The sequence below is a fragment of the Garra rufa genome, chromosome 1, assembly GCF_049309525.1.
Source record: "Garra rufa chromosome 1, GarRuf1.0, whole genome shotgun sequence".
NCBI classification, from domain to species: Eukaryota; Metazoa; Chordata; class Actinopteri; order Cypriniformes; family Cyprinidae; genus Garra; species Garra rufa.
Window position 1 is genome coordinate 10716350 of NC_133361.1, and position 17387 is coordinate 10733736.

General features: G+C 36.7%; 2 protein-coding genes across 2 annotated transcripts in view; both read right to left on the bottom strand.

Annotated features, from left to right (window-relative positions):
• Nucleotides 1–17387, bottom strand: part of LOC141330426 (uncharacterized) — a 392843-nt gene that overhangs the window by 63003 nt on the left and 312453 nt on the right. The window lies entirely within an intron of this gene.
• LOC141346165 (uncharacterized) lies at nucleotides 422–16352 on the bottom strand. Its single transcript, XM_073851108.1, has 6 exons — nucleotides 14618–16352; nucleotides 13672–14049; nucleotides 9368–9673; nucleotides 3955–4181; nucleotides 657–919; nucleotides 422–592 (listed from the first exon to the last, which is right to left on the bottom strand). The coding sequence occupies exons 1-6, from the start codon at nucleotides 16339–16341 to the stop codon at nucleotides 422–424; spliced, it is 3069 nt and encodes a 1022-aa protein (XP_073707209.1). The 5' UTR covers nucleotides 16342–16352.

A 17387-nucleotide genomic window follows, 5' to 3' on the forward strand; every position in this document is an offset into this window, starting at 1 on the left:
TTACATTTATTAAACATTAAGAAGCACATTATTTCACATTTCTAGCTATGTTAATATATATGAACTAATGATCTATTACGCATTACATAATGTTTGTTAATGATTTATTAATGATTTATTAATGAAAGTAGACTGACATTTCAAAATGCTTTGCCTGAGTCGTTTATGAATCATTTAGAAACAAGGTCAAATTAAATCTATTTTTGAAGAAAACTAAAGTGTTTTTTGACCTTGCTACATGTAACCCCGTTTTAGGAGACTCATAATATATTAACAACCGTTAAAATTGCATAATAGGAGCACTTTAACTTGATCTGTTTTCTGATCTGATATTAGATCAACAGTCTCTTACTCCTCTGATTAAATATTGAAACATGATGAAAGATGAAAGCAGGAAGATCCAGACCTAAAAGAGTAATGATTACTGACTATAGATCGCTAAGATCCTCAGAGAGGAAGAACTACGAAAGAAAGGAAAGAGTGTGTGAGTGAAGGTGGTTGTGAATGTGTGTAGATGTGTGTTAGTTACAGGATCAATGAACGACACCGTTCCTCTGTCATAGTTCAGATTCACTCTCACATGATCAAGATGCTGTTCAACATGAAAACCAGAACCAAAAAAAACATCCATATTGATGATACCACACGCTCCAGACCTCATTGTTGAAGAAATCACATCTCTTCATCTGGTCTGATGCTGTAGTTACTCCAAGACTCCAGAATAAACTCTCTTTAAGCTCCACATCCCAGCAGTGTGTTCCTGAGTTAAAACCCTCTGAACCCAGAACACAGAAATACTCATCAAATCTCTCTGGATTATCAGGTAGAGGTTGTTTGTTCTGGCTGTTTCTCACACTGGTCAGATCATCAGACACGACAAGATGTGGATTTGCAGTGTTTGGATCCAGAATCACAGGAACTGATGAGAAACAATCAACAGATGCTGTTATTCTGATGTTCATATAATGATCAAGCGTGACACATACTGAATAGATTGATGTATTGACATGATCTGTGCTGTTATTTAAGTTATTGTGAGATACTGCTTTTAATGCAAAATAATGCCAAAGAAATGATGCATCCACAATGATTTCTAAGATACTGGTTTTGATGCAGTAGATCATCTGTTCATTCACACATTATACTGAATCTCCACCTGTCCATATGTATAAGAGCTCAGATCTTCTGCAGTCAGACTCACTGTTCTGGACGATGTCCCGCATCTTCTTCCAGACTCTGAACGGCAGGTTGCCCAAGTAACGTGGCACATGAATCAAAGCTCCAGAAGGCGTCTGTGGATCCGGCTGTGAGATCTGGACTCTGGAAGAACATTCAGGAGTCAGAACTGCAGTGGCTTTGCATCAGAAGCAGAGAGACCAGAGACACCAGCAGATCACTCACCTTTCCATTGAGACTGGAAACTCCTGCAGAACAAACACACCATTGATCATCAACAACTCAATCAATCATCAATCAATCAATCAATGATCTGAAATCAGACCTTTAGAAAGCAGACATCACTGGCTTTCATCATCTCCTCCGTGTCTTTGATTGTGTGTGAAAGAGCTGAGATGTGTCTGTTGATCTCCTCCAGCTTCTCCTTCATCATCTGCTTCTTCTGCTCCTCTTCCTCCCTCAGTGCAGTGATTGTAGCTTCTTCTTCATCTCTGAGAAACGGATGAAGCTTCTCAAACTGCTGTTTAATCTGATGCTCTGTGTGCTTGAGACTGAAATCAAACCACATTCACTTCAATCATCTCCATCAACACAATCACATCATTCAGATTATTATATTAAATATATCAGCTCAAGAAAATGACTGTCAATTTGTTTCCTCACCTTTATGTGTTCAACTGTTTTCTCAATCTCTTCTCTCATTGTTTCATTGAGTTGAAGATTCTCCTGTATTGATTTCAGTGCTGTATTGAGCTCCTCCTTGAATTGAACAAAAACAGCAGATTACAGTGAAAAGATTAAGACACAGCAATATAGTGATACTGTATGATCATATAATGCAATGTTTGATTCTTTGTTTTCTTTAGTGAAGACAAGAGAGCTAACGACAGAAAGCAGAAATAATGAGTCTCTTCCTGGTGAGTATTTTAAGAGGGAGGAGTTTTAGGGGTATTCCAGAAAGCAAGGTTAACTTATCATCACATAAACCCTGAATCAGGGCCCGCATAAGCCTTTATATCTTTGGTATAATCTGTGGGAAAACAGTGATAAAAACTGTTGAATTCTGCTGCAAAGCAGCTTTTAAAATAAAATAGTACAATTGTTCAGCTTAATTTAGTTCAGTTTAACTGGATCAGTTATTAAATTCAGTTCAGCTATAAAAAGATGACAACATGTATACTCATTCGGTTCGCACCAGTTTATGTTTATTTCACAGTTTATTTCATATACATATACACACACATTCTCAAATGTTTACATCACATTACCTTATCAATAATTTAGATATTTTTGTCCACCAAATTATATCAGATCAGAAGTACTTTGAGTGAACTCTCCAATCTCACTAATAGTATTCTGTATTTTGATAATTAATCAAATTAATGACTATTAAATCTCTGTTTAAAGGTGAGATAACCAATCAGAGCAGAGCTCATCATTATTATTATTTAGGAACCTTCCAAATAAGGTAATAAGATACCATTTAATTCTAGGGACAAATCGTTGGGTTGTTAATGGACATGAGAATTTTTGCCCTTATCTAAGCCTATATCTACACCTTCTATGTAGATATCAGAGAACAATTTAAAATATTGTATCAATGCATTTTATGGCACCTTTAAGTGCTATCATTCTATGATTCCCTGGTCCTACTGAACCCACCCCAGATTTAGTGAGATATTTTAAAACAGAAAGCCCAATAAGCAAACATTTTCCACAGGCAAATACAATTAGGAGACAATAAATGTTGTAAAATAGAAATATAATAAAACAAAAAGTCAAGTCGATCTTATTCTGCTACATGTGTGGACATAGAGTGGAATGGAATAAAAAGTACGAGTATGGATATCGTTGAGGTTTAAATGGTATTTTTATTCTTATAATACTGCACATCGGTCCAGTTCTTTAACAGTATTCCTTTTTTTTTCTTCTGCTTTTTTCTTTGACAAAAAAGGACCGATGTAATACCAGGTTCCAGTACCATCCCGTTTTTACAAGAGAAGCAAAACAGATCACAAAGCTACATGACATTATATCTTGCTACTGTGTTCAAATATATGTGGTAGTCATTTTGAAAACAACAGTGAATAAATGGTTCAGAATAAATATCAGCTCTCTTCAGTTTCCTCAACAAGAACAGTTTGTAAAAAGACTGATATTGATAAGTATTTGTATTTTCCTGTGTGCCATGTGACCATTAATCTGTGAACATGTAAATATGTTACTTATTTATTTAAATATTCATTTTAAGATCTCAGGGGCACTTAAAGTAAAGTGTTTATACTTGGTGCATGTTTGGTGAATAAGGTTTAGATGACAAACAGTTTTGGAATGCCTGCATTACATGTGAATATATGTTTCAATGAGTTTGAAAGAAAAATAGCCTTTGAAAAACAGTAATACATGGTTTGAAAAAACGACATAGCAATATAATATGAGTTATTAATATTAATATAAGTGGATGGATCATAAGGTTTGCATACTAATGTTGTTGTATTGTATGCAATGACAATAAACTGAAATTAAATGGCAGTAGACTCACACAATCACAAGCTTGAATGAATTTGGTCAAGTGCAATTTAATTAGTTTATTTCCTGCATGCAACAGCTATTAATAAAGACAGATTATTCATAAGAATTAAACTGGATGAAAGTGATGCATTCTCAGCTCTACTTTTCTCCGCTCTGTTTGGAATTTCAGCACATCCAGGAGGACCGTTATTATCCAATCATCAGGAGACTGGAAAACTGACTGTAATGCTGAAAGGAATCTCTGGCCTGTTTGAGTCTCATAGTTCTGCAGATGAAAGCGAAGACCCATCAGGAAATCAGTCCGATCATCAATATCACCATCAAAAGTGAAGGTTTCGTAGCTGCACAAAGATGAGATCAGAGTCGAGAATCGTGTTCCTGCATCTTTGTCAGTTTCTACTGCAGCAACACAGAGATTCATCAGGAATCTTACTCCAGACATCCTTGTTTCTTCATAATAAGTGTCCCAGATCCTGATAATACACAATCAAGAACCAAACACTTCATTCATTTGACATAATTTCATTAATACACTACTTCACATCAGACACAAATAAATAATTCAACAAGACCCAGGGATCTAATTTGTTAATGCTTTATCTGAAATGTACTGCAATGGGATGTCATTTGTGCAAAGTCTGTGGGTATGGAGGAGGAAGATAAGGATTTTCTTTAAAAAAGTTTTCTGCAAACTGGAGTGAAAGTTATGTTGTTTTTTTGAGTGTTTTCACCAGGCCTGAAAAGGGTCCTTTTCCCAAGATAACAGTTCTGAGTTTTCTCTAACAATGTTTAAAGAGTTTAGAGAACACCTGACAAGAGATCAGAGACCATTCCTTCATACAGAATCTCTCTCTGCCCAGCTTCATGTTGGTGCTTCTTCTCTTCAGTTTCTACAGGGTTGAGGTCAGGGAACTGGGAGAGCCATGGTAGAAGCTTCATTCTGTGCTCAGTGACACGATTTTTGTGTTGATTTTGATGTTTGTTTTGGATCATTGTCCTGCTGGAAGATGCAACCATGGCCCATTATAAGATTTCCAACAGAGGCAGTCAGGTTTTGTTTTTTATCTGCTGGTATTTGATAGAATCCATGAATCTAAACAAGATGTCCAGGATCTCCAGCAGAAAAAAAATAGACCCACAACATTAAAGACCCAGCGGTATTTTAACTGTGGACATGGGGTACTTTTTTATCCATTTCTGCACCAAAACTATCTGGAGGGTTAGCTGCCAAAAAAGCTCATTTTTAGTTTCATCTGACCATAGAATCCAGCCCTGTTTGAAGTTCCAATCATGTCTGACAAGTGAATATACTGGAGTTTGTTTTTGGGTGAGACAGGAGGATTTTTCTTAAACCACTCTGGAACAACATGTGTGTCAGGATTCAGGCAGGAACAGACGAACAACGATGTAGTAAAAGACGAACATTTAATAAATCCAATGGGAAACAGGCAGACACAGGAACACCAGGGGAAAACATCCATTAAACATCAAAGACCGACAAGAATACATGGGGAAACACACCTTAAATAGACAGACTGATTACAAAATCCAGGTGACAACAATGACGGAGAAACCAAAAACACTCAGAACTGCGGGGGAAAATGGGAGAAACCAACATGAAGGTCCGGGGGTGTGACATTACCTCCCCCTCCCGGAAGGCACGTCCTCGTGCCGACAAACAGACAAAAGGAAAACAGTACGAAGTCTTAGGAGGGGGCTTAGGTGGAGGACGGACTCCCGGGAGGAGGGCACAAGATGGAGTCCAGGGTGGTGACGGAGGGAGGAGCCAAGGAGGTGACAGGAAGGGGCTGGAGCAGGAGGAGCCAGGTGAGACAGGTATATCTGTGACAAAGTCTATTAAGTCCTCAAAGTCTTGCTCATGGTCACCCCCAGTGGTGGTGCAGTGGGCAGGGCTCTCTACAGCCCTCTCTTGCTCCACGAAGCACTCCACCTTCGCGGATGTAATGGCCGGCTCACGCACCTGATCAGCAGTTTTGACCCCATCGGCACTCCATACTGCTGTCGCTCCGGGCTCGGGCTTTCCGTCTACGAAGGGCTCATAATCCGCGGGTCGGGGTGGCTGGCTGGGCTCTGGGTCCGGAGTGGCACTGACGAGATTATCCTGGGAACAGGCGGGAAACGAGGGTTTGTTTCTCGCCAGTGTCCACTCCACAAACGCGGCAAAATCCGCTCGAGGGCCGTCCTCGGACGACGGCGCTCTGCACGATGCGTTGAGGTTAGCGTCATAGAACGCACAGAGCGCGTCGTCCGGGTAGCTGGTGGTATGAGCTACGAGCTGGAACATGAATGTGTAACCCTCGAGCGGTAAATCCCCCTGCTTCAGCGGAAGGAGGATGAATTCAGGACGGAGGAAGGAATCCATGGGGGAAAACACTACGGAAACAAAAAGACTGAAAAACTGAACGATAAACAAAACGGGGTGGAATACGCAAAAAAAAAAAACTGTTTAGGTCAGTCTTTCTGTCAGGATTCAGGCAGGAACAGACGAACAACGATGTAGTAAAAGACGAACATTTAATAAATCCAATTGGAAACAGGCAGACACAGGAACACCAGGGGAAAACATCCATTAAACATCATCAAAGACCGACAAGAATACATGGGGAAACACACCTTAAATAGACAGACTGATTACAACATCCAGGTGACAACAATGACGGAGAAACCAAAAACACTCAGAACTGCGGGGGAAAATGGGAGAAACCAACATGAAGGTCCGGGGGTGTGACAATGTGGTGATGTAGGGGCTGTTTAGGGATCATTTTATTTTTGGCTTTCTGACCCCAAGACTCAACGATTATCTGCAATTCTTCAGCTGTGATCCTTGGAGAGTCTTTGGCTACTCAAACTCTCCTCTTTATCATGTATTAGGATGATATAGACACACATCCTCTTCTAGGCAGACTTGTAACACTTTTTTTTATGACTGGAACTTCTTAATTATTGCCCTGATGGTGGAAATAGGGATTTCCAATGCTTTAGCTCTTTTCTTACAGCCACTTTCTATTTTGTGAAGCTCAACAAACTTGTTCTACACATCAGAACTATGTTCTTTGGTTTTACTCCTTGTGATGGATGATTAAGGGTTTTGATTGCTTTTGTGTTCCTCATATTTATCCTGTGCAACGGGAAGTCATGGCTGGACAAGCCATGACATGACATGAGTTTGCCCCACTTTCAACCTCAATGAAAGGTTAGAATGTTGTACATTTTATAAATGAAAGATCAAAAAAAGATAAACAATGCAGAATTTATTTTCACATCCACCTTTGCTCATATTTACTAAGGGTGCCAATATTAGTGGAGGGCACTGTATGTACTGATAAGTCATTTGCAAAACGGCAACTAAAGTATACAAGAAACTATAGATCTCTTGTAAGAGTTGTTTTGTTTGGGTGATTCTAGAGACCTTCATGAATATGTTGCTATGTATATATATTACAGCAAAAAATATTTGCCTTCACCATGCTTCCTGGAAGTAGGGTAGGAAGTTAACAGCCTCATGTGACAGGAAGCAAGTGAATACCTTTATTTGGTGTGTTTGCTTGCATGTCATTGAGAAATAAATCATCTAGAAAATTAATTGCAAAATTAAAATGACAAGTATAAACTGTGGCGACTATAGTTGCCGGTGGGCTTAAATGGGTTAAAATGTTCTATTTCTGACTTGCTTTTAACTGATTGTCACTGTATTTTTGTGTTTTAATTTTGATTGTTGTGTTTGCTTGTGTAAAGGGCTTTAAGAAAGTACCCTTTTAAAGGCACTATAAAAAATAAATAAATATATTATTATTATTATTATTAAGGCCCGTTCACACCAATGACAGTAACTATGTTTTAATAATTGTTCTTGTTCTATGAGAACAGGTTAAGTCCATTCCATAACTATAACAACAGCAACACAGAGGAACAATATCATTAGAATTACTTTCAGAATTTTCTTTTTTTTGTTTAGTCATTGTTCCATCTGTATTTCACACAGAGCATGATTAGTCTGCTCTGAAACAATCACAGAATAAAGAGAGCTCATGCTTTAAAACAAAGTACACACTGAAATTAATAGTTTCTGAAATCTGGACATGAGCCACTACTTTCTCCATCTCTGATGTTTTAATCTGACTGCTTGAATGCATTTGCTTATTGGATCCTTGACTATAAACTGTACAGGAGTGTATTGTTTTACAATGATTATAGAAAAGAGCAGAATCATGATGATGTCTCTTGTTGAAAACCCTGCTTTCTTTTGCTTTTTATTTCCATAATAAAACATTCAATGAAATGTATTAATATATAAAACTCCTATAATATATATATAGAAGGAGTGGAATTCTGGATCGAGCTTGAACTCCATAATAATAATAATAATAGTGAGTGATCAGGACATCGGTGATATCAATCTTCATGTTTTCCTGATAGATATTAAAGTGGAACATGTTTGATTCTGTTTTTACGTTATAAGATGCTGACTGCATAGTATGTGTGTAACTAACCATACTGATAAAGTGTCTTGCCAGAGCTAAGCAACCTTGAAGAGAAGATAATGTTTTTGTGTGTCTACATGTGTGTGTCAGTATCTGTCTTTAAGTTCAGTTGAGAAGACTATCCTGGAGAAGTTCGTCATCTGTCGCTTTCCTGGTCAGAAACAGGAGAAACCTGTTGTGTCTGACTCCTGATCTTTAATCGCTTAAATAAGCGTTTGTAGATGTGCTTTGAGTTTGCCGTCTACATGTGGAGATGTTCTAAGTTTATCTAGGTTAAGACCAATCAGAATTTTCCTAACCTATGCATTGACGTAATTAGCAACCTCTGTTAGAGTATAATTACTGGTGTTTTGAACATGTACACACAGTAGCCTACAAACTCCATCGAGAGTGTTGAAGCTGACTTCTGCTGATGAAACTGCAAACAATTTTCTTCAGTAAACAAGACTTCAATTTATTGAATCTTTGACTCCTGGTTTTTGTTCATTGTATTGTAACCTATTGTGCGTTATTTAAGAACCACATGAAGCAGGTCACCATTAACCAAGGGGTTATTATTAAAAGGAAGAAGCAACAAAACCAATTAGAAGGACGATTCCTCCCGACACTTGAGTACAGGGCAAGGGAAATTCCCTGAATCCCGAGCCTTAAAGGGACAGACACCCATACCGTTACAGTATCTGGTCCTTGGGTTTTAAGTAATTATATATATATATATATATATATATATATATAATTTTTTTTTTTTTTTTTTCATCTAATATGCTCTGGGGAAGTGCATCACACACACAACAAAACTCCAAAATTAAATGATAGAGAATGTGAATATAATCTTATATTGATCTACTGATGCATTACTAATATTAACAGTTAACTGTTATTGTCAGCTACATCTTTCAGCACATGTGGTAGCATCTGATCGTGAGCTCCTACAGCCAGCTGTATCTCACCCTGCACAAAAACTGCTCTTAGATTCAGGTGTTCATGCAAAAATGAGATCAGACGTAGTGAATGGTCAGAATGCATCAGTCTATAGCTAACACCAAAACAAAACAGAGCCCCTAATCTAAAGACACTCATTAAGACCAGGATACATGTTCCAGTTCATGCAGAAATCATATTTCACAATAACTGTAAGTTACCAGAGATTTTCTCACCTCAGCTGTGAGATGTAGGGCAGACACTGAAGGAAACTCTTCGCTTCACTCTCTTCCTCTGAACATCCTCTCAGATCTACTGGTTTCTTCTGTGTTTGTAGTTTCAGCACTTCCAGGAGGACGGAGCTCTTTCTCTGTGAGAGATCTATGATCCATTTATCAGGTGACTGGAAAACTGACTGTAATGCTGGAAGAAAACTCCTGCCTGTTTGAGTCTCATAGTTCTTCAGATGAGAGCAAAGATCCAGCCGGAAATCACTCTGATCATGATCATAACCCTTGTCATTAAAAGGGAACGTTTTGTAGCTGCACACAGATGAGATCAGAGTCGAGAATCTTGTTCCTGCATCTCTGTCAGTTTCTACTGCAGCAACACAGAGATTCAGCAGAAATCTTACTGCAGACATCCTTGTTTCTTTATTAGAAATGTCCCAGATCCTGATAATACACAATCAAGAACCAAACACTTCAGTATTTGAGACAACTTACATCACATTATACACTACTTCACATCAGACACACATAAATAATTCAACAAGAAGACCCAGGGGTCTAATTTAATAATGTTTTAGTTGAAATGCAGTGCAATGGGATGTCATTTGTGCAAAGTCTGTGGGTATGAAGGAGGAAGATGGGGATTTTCTTGGATGTTTCCAGAAAGTCTTAAGGCCTATTCATACCAAGAACAGTAACTATGTTTTAGTAATCATTCTCGTTCTATGAGAACAGGTAAGTCCATACCATATCTATAACCAGGGATGGACTGGAGAATTCCCAGTGGCCTGGCAGCTAATTTGGCCCGCTGCCCTAGAGTTTATTATTCACTTTTATATTGTTGTTGTTGTTATTATTGTTGCCTGCCGAATGTATTTAAATTATTATTTCTGAATTCGCCATTTAATCATAGAACTCTAATAAATCAGGTGTCTGTTAGTCTTGACTGGCAACGCGATTCGTCTCTCGCGTGTCCACCAAAAGGGTGCAACACTCGAGAATGGAGTGGAAGCGCCAAAGGTGAAGCACAGAGGCGAACTTGTCCTGTTAAGGACTTAAAGTGCAGGTCAGTTACAGTATCTATTATAATCTAATCTAACTAAATATTATAAAACAATCTAAATAATCTATTGTAGTTTTGTCTTAGTTAAGAATTAAACTGCTAGCAAATGTTAGCAGTAGCAGTCAATTACTGAAAAATTAATAAAAGGTCATAATTACTATTGTAAAGAGTAAGAATTTAGCAGACAAATATTCATATTGTTTTAAAGCAGGTTTACAGGAGGCTGTAAGGCAGACAACAACACAACCCTCATGAAAATGCAGTTTTACTAAAAATAATACAAAAAACATGGTTACTATAGTTAAACTATGGTAATCACAAATTAACAATGGTTTTGCTAGTTTCACCATAGTATTTGTAGTAACTCTAGTTATTCAAATTGTAATCAAACCACCCAAAAAATGATTACCACTTTTACCAAAGGCCTATTAATACCATGGTTAATTTTCATTAGGATAAAACATGACCCTTGATAATTTCTTAAACATGTTCAAAATATAAAAATATGTATTTAAGATATAGCAATTCATTTCGACATTCAGGCATTCAAGATAAAACAATTACTAATGTAATACTTAAATAAATGTAGGCCTACACTATTTGCAAAAAAATGAACAAATACAAGAAGGGGGTGTTTTTGCAACAAGGTGGAGATGTGTTCCTGAAAAAGTGACCTGTACAAGAAAATTAGTAAAAATAAGTAAACAGAGAGATTTCAGGGAACATCCTATCATCTGTACTGCCCATATGGCATTTTAACGTGGAGTCAGCGTTGAATCAACGTCACTACGTCAGGTGTCAGTGTTGGATAACCGTTGGATTTTGTTTAGATTTTGCAAATCTAAACAACAGTTAATTGATCAGCATTGTTTGAATGTTGGAACAACGTTATTTTTCTACTGGTATATTTCAACAAAATGTTTAAAAGTCATAGTTGTAAAAATAATGTTGATTTGACGTACAACTTAAATTTTATTTATATTTCTTTGTTGAATCCATAGTAAGTTAACAACACCATTTCAACCATTTGGTATTCAACGTTGTTTTGACATTGAATGAATGTTTTTTCATAAACTGACATTATTTCAACCACATTTAAACGTTTAAAGGTCGGTTGAATGCCAGCTGGGTCTGGACTAACATTACCAAGAGGAGGCAGACGGAGATTTGGAGTTCGTTCAAAGGTAAAAGTTGCATTCTAACAATCTGTGTACCTGCATTTTACATGTAGATATGATAGAATATGTTTCTCAACTCCAGAGGATAATTCAGATGTACAAAAGCTAAAACTAATGTGAATTACATATTGTCTGATTCCTGACTGTTTTGTAGATATTTATCCTGAGAGAGAAACAAAGAAGTTGAAAGGCAAAGACCCATCTAAAATGACAGGACACAGAAGAAACCAGTTAAAGTGAGCCCAAGTAACCAGTCTTCTTTGCAATGGTGGAATTACTGACATGTAAGTACACATACACCAAGATCGTTTTCCCTTTATTATGTTCTTTTATCCTTTATCTACACTAGCGTTCAGAAGTTTGTGATCAGTAGGTTTTATGTTTTGAAATAAGTATCTTCTGCTCATCAAGGCTGCATTTAATTGATCAAAAATACAGAAAAAACTATAATGTGAAATATTATTACAATTTAAAATAATGTTTTATCTATTTTAATATACTTTAAAATGTAATTTATTTCTGAAATTTCAGCATCAATACTCTAGTCTTCTAATTACTCCAGTGTCACATGATCCATGAAATTATTGTAAATGCTAAATTTATATCAATGTTAGAAGCAGTTGTGCTGCTTAATATTTTTAATAACCTGTGATACTTTTTTTAGGATCCTTTCATGGATAAAGTGATTGTGAAGACTTACATATTTAGAAAAAGTTAAATTTTAAATAACTGCTGTTCTTTTAAACTTATTCATCAAAGAATCCTGAAAAAGTGTCAAAGGCTCCAAAACATACACTGACAACATTGACAATAAAATTGACAATAAATCAGGATATTGATAATAAATGAGAATGATCTCTAAAAGATCATGTAACACTGGTGTAATGATGCTGAACATTCAGCTTTGCATCTTAGAAATAAATTATATTGGAAAGTATAGTAAAAAATAAAACTTATTTTAAATTGTAATAATCTTTCACAAGTTTACTGTTTTGTTTAAATATGCAGTCTTGATGAACATACACAACTCACTCTCTCTGTCTTTGACTGTATCTGTTATCTCTCTGTCTGTGTCTGATTGTATCAGTGTTTTGTAAAATATCTAATGTATTGCCCTTTTTGTTCTTTTCTATATTTTTAGCCACTCTTTGCGTATTGGGATGGGACAGCATCTGGAGCTGGACTGTCAGAAGTTTTGTTGGACTCACTTGAGGGCTTGTTGTTTGGCCATGTTGGACTGTTCATGAAGTTGTGAAAATTCATCACTGTCTTTGTGGTATTTAGAGCCATTTAACTATGACCATGTTGGTTAACTTGATGTTGGTTAAACTTTGGCTAAATATTGGTTAACTTAAAGTTTTGCAGGGTAATATATGTTTCAAGTAAATATTTTCAAGCCCAATTTATTCTGGAATTCAGAATAATACTAAATACACTGCTTTATGGCATTTCTTTCATGCAAATTTGAGAGTTGTATGTTAAATAAAATTGGACCTGTTTTTCAAGATTAAGATGTGTCAAATTATTATTATTTTTTTTATTATTAAATAATAGGTGCACTGAGTTTAGTTACTATACAACACTTTACGCAGTTAAATATTGTTTGAAGCTTATGCAGTTAATACATTGTTTAAATTGCTAGTCATTAATATTCAGCAATCTGGAAAATAAATACTGCAAACACAGAATACACAAATTAAAGTAGTATGCTGTAAAAAAACCTCAACGATGTAAAAAATACAGTTATTTGTTGTAATCAGGAAATACAGGATGATGCTGTAAATTAAAATTACAGCAATGCTGCTGTAAATATTACAGTAACCGGCTGGCAACCCTGCTGCCAGTATTTTACTGTAAAATTTACAGCAATTTTTTACAGTGTAGACTTAGGTGTTCATGCAGAAATGAGATCAGATGTAGTAAATGGTCAGAATGCATCAGTCTATAGCTAACACCAAAACAAAACAGAGCCCCTAATCTAAAGACACTCATTAAGACCAGAAAACATGTTCCAGTTCATGCAGAAATCTAATTTTACAATAACTGTAAATTTCAAGCGATTTTCTCACCTCAGCTGTGAGATGTAGGGCAGACACTGAAGAAATCTCTTCACTTCACTCTCTTCCTCTGAGCATCCTCTCAGCTTCACTGGTTTCTTCTGTGTTTGTAGTTTCAGCACTTCCAGGAGGACGGAGCTCTTTCTCTGTGAGAGATCTATGATCCATTCATCAGGTGACTGGAAAACTGACTGTAATGCTGGAAGAAAACTCCTACCTGTTTGAGTCTCATAGTTCTTCACATGAGAGCAAAGGTCCAGCAGAGCATTGATGTTTTCTGGGATGTATTGTCCTCTCACCTCGAAAAGTCTGCATTCGCACTGAGATGATTTATGGAAGAATTCTACAAATAATGTGATTTGCTTCTGTGGATCTTTACAAATGTTTAACCTGCAACAAAGAAATCAAACATAAGAACATGTACTGATACTCATTTAGGATTATTCCCTGTCCATTTAACAGGGTAACTCAGATATGTAAGTTTCAAATTTAGTCAAATATGACCCTTTCAACAATAATACTGTGGTCAAACAAACAAAATGCATTTGAATAATTACAAAACCATATAACACTCAAATGTCAGACAATTATTATTATTTTTTATCTTGCCATAATGTGTGTCTATGCTTTGTGTCCATGAGATTGAGAACAACTAACTTTTTTTCTACACAGGGTAGACAGCATAATAGTTACTAAGCTAAACAAAACAGAGACAGAGCAACCCCTGTAACTGTAACTCACTGACTCATTCACACAGTGCAAGATGAGAGAGACAAGCTGACCACTGAATACACATGAGAGTAAATAGACTTATTTGAGATGAGAAAGATGCACAGAACCAATTACAGCAAGATGCATGCACTACACAAACACATTTAGGCCTTAGACTTATATCCTGTAAGAAAGGACCCTTTAAAACACTTCAGCTAGATTAGTTAATCATTATGGTTTTTAGTACCTGATGTTTGGTGAGCAGCTGAGCATCATGACCATTCCCACATCAGCTATGGTACAGTCCTCCAGATTCACATAAACCTCTTTATCTCTGGATTGTCTGACCACGTAAGACAAAGCACAACACTGATGAGGATCAAGATCCACTTCTGGTTCAAGCTGATGGTCCATCTTCTCCAGGAACATTAAACAGGCTTTAGGAGACTGGAGTTCATACAAGCATTGACACACATAGACAAGATCAAACTCTTCACTCTCACTCTGAGGTTGAAAAAACGTGTCCAAAAGTTTCTCAATGAACCAATCAAATGTTTTCTTTATCTGATCTTCTGGGAAGAGACACTTGAGGAGTCTGGTGTTGTGTTCACTCAGAAGTCCACATAAGAAAGGAAGAACATGTCTCATGTGTTGATGCTCCTCAGTCTGACAGAGCTCTAGGACTTTCTCAATTTCATCTGGATGTCCAAGAAGCCACAAAGCTGAGAAGAATTCCTGCATTGTGTTGTGGAGAAACGCACAGTATGTTGTTGCAAATGTTGGGGAGTCTGTTGTTGTGATCATTTTCAGAAAAGCATGACTAATGTCTTTCTCACCTCTGCTAAAATCTGTAAGGTTCAGGCACTTTTGTATAGTTGCATTGAAAGCCTTTTCCATCAAGAGATGAATCTGATCTTTCTTCTCTTTCAGGTACTTATCTATTCGCTTAGTTTGTTTATTCCCATGTTTCTTCACAGCAAGACGGAAAATGTGGATGTACATTTCAGTGACTGTGTGTGGATGGTTACATTCAGTGACATATTTAAGCATAATCAGGTCTACAATCATGAATGCATATAATGGAACATGACTGAGACTGAACAGCTCCTGATTCTTCAAAACAACATCTAGAAGAACAGGATCATGACCCAACATCTTCTGATAGTAAGTCTGAATAGACTCTTCACTGAATCCTTGGACATATATTGTCTGTGTCGGCCATTCAGAGAAAAGTGGATCATCTTCCACCTCTGATCTGCATGTGACCACAATCTTGGCATCAGGCAGGAGCTCGTGGTTCATGATCTTCCATAAGACGGAGTTTCCTTCTAAATCCGTCACACCATCAAACACAATGACAACATTCTCAGAGTTTTCCTCAATATCTTCAAACACTTCTTTTCTGTGTTTTTTCATTGGTTTTATATACACATCAAACAAAAGAGATTCCAAACTGGCAACACTATTGTGGGTCAAAACACCTTCATCAAAGTAAAACATGTAGTCTATCTGTCTGTCATCCTTCTCTGCCCAAAGACGCACCATTTCCTGAACAACTGTAGTCTTTCCTACTCCAGGTTTGCCTATGATGAGGATGCTCTTGTCCTTCCACTTCAGGAGATCTTCAGGTGATAGTTTTTGTTCCTCATTAGGAATGTAAGCTCTCGTTTTTTTGGGCCGTAGTTTTTTGCATTTTTTGTTTTTCAATTTTATTTTGTAGTCAGTCTTTAAAACAAGAGGTATAAAACTCAAGTTTCCTTGTACCTTGTCATCCAGATATTTAAAGAAACACTTCCTTTGGTTCTTCAGGATACTTTTTGCTTTCATCTTGAGCTGTGTCTGGTAGATTTGACATGGCTTTCTACCTAAAATAGTATCTAAATAGATCAGAGGAAGGTTTTTCATGTGTTTGACCAGGTCTTTCCTGGTGTTTCTGAGGTACTCGGTAGCAGATTTCTGTGCACACGCCATACTGCAGGAAATTCAAACCTGAAATAAAATCCATTCAAATAAAACATTTGAATGATCTTTAATAATTCACATTTAATATTTTACAAAGTTTTCAAATATTTACAGAACACTCCCTAAATTCACTAGCCTAAATCCATCACACATACACAAAATAAGCTTTACAAATATAAATAAGGCTGCAAAGTCTGCCCTGCTGGAATAGAAACCACCAAAGAGATTATATATATATATATATATATATAAGAAACTCGGTTCGATCTGGGTTTCCTGTGGAAAAAAAAAAAAAAAAAAAAAAAAAAACTTAATGCGAACAAAATGAAACTAAAAAAGCTGAATTGAAATTCGTTTTAAGCTGTTCATAACTGCAGTCAAAGTTTGTGAAACTAGAGTAATTCGTGTTTCAAGTTGAAAAGTAAATTAATTCGTTTCAGATCATTCCCTAAAGTATATCGGAAGATAGACGATCGGGTTGAGCACATGCATACACGCAAGAAATGCCTTAATACACATAAAATGTGGAAATAGTCTACATTTTAGAACACACAGAAATATGTAGCTAGTATTCGTGAATAAAACACATTAAAAGATCAATGTACAAGCCGCGGCTATTATTACCGCCGCAGCCGCTCCCTATACGCAGAGTACGCAGTCTGCGTAGGGCACCAACTCCCTGGGGGGCACCATCCCAGCTGCTCAAAAAAATCAAGTTTTTATATATTATAATAATAAATTAATATTAATAATATACATATACAAATAAATAAAAATATAAACGTATATATTGCATTTTACGGTGAACGCAGAGTAGCCTAGTAAGCACACGTGATGACGCGCCCTCACCTCTGTTTATGGTTGCCTATTTGGCCAAAAATTATGATAATAATTGATGAACAATATGCCTGGTCCTGGAAAGAGACATCAACAGTCCGGCGCCAAGAAACGAAAGAAAAAAAAGCCCAAGATGAAGCCCGTGAAGGCTACGTTTTCCTGTGAAACTTTATTTTATTCTGTTGACGTTAATAATGTGTTTTAATGTCGGTAATAAT

Coding starts and splice junctions, on each gene's coding strand:
- LOC141346165 (XM_073851108.1), bottom strand. CDS start 16,341: ATGGCGTGTGCACAGAAATCTGCTACCGAGTACCTCAGAAACACCAGG. Junction 14,050..14,617: donor AGCTGCTCACCAAACATCAG/GTACTAAAAACC, acceptor TCTTTGTTGCAG/GTTAAACATTTGTAAAGATC. Junction 920..3,954: donor GAACTATGAGACTCAAACAG/GCCAGAGATTCC, acceptor GTTTCTCATCAG/TTCCTGTGATTCTGGATCCA.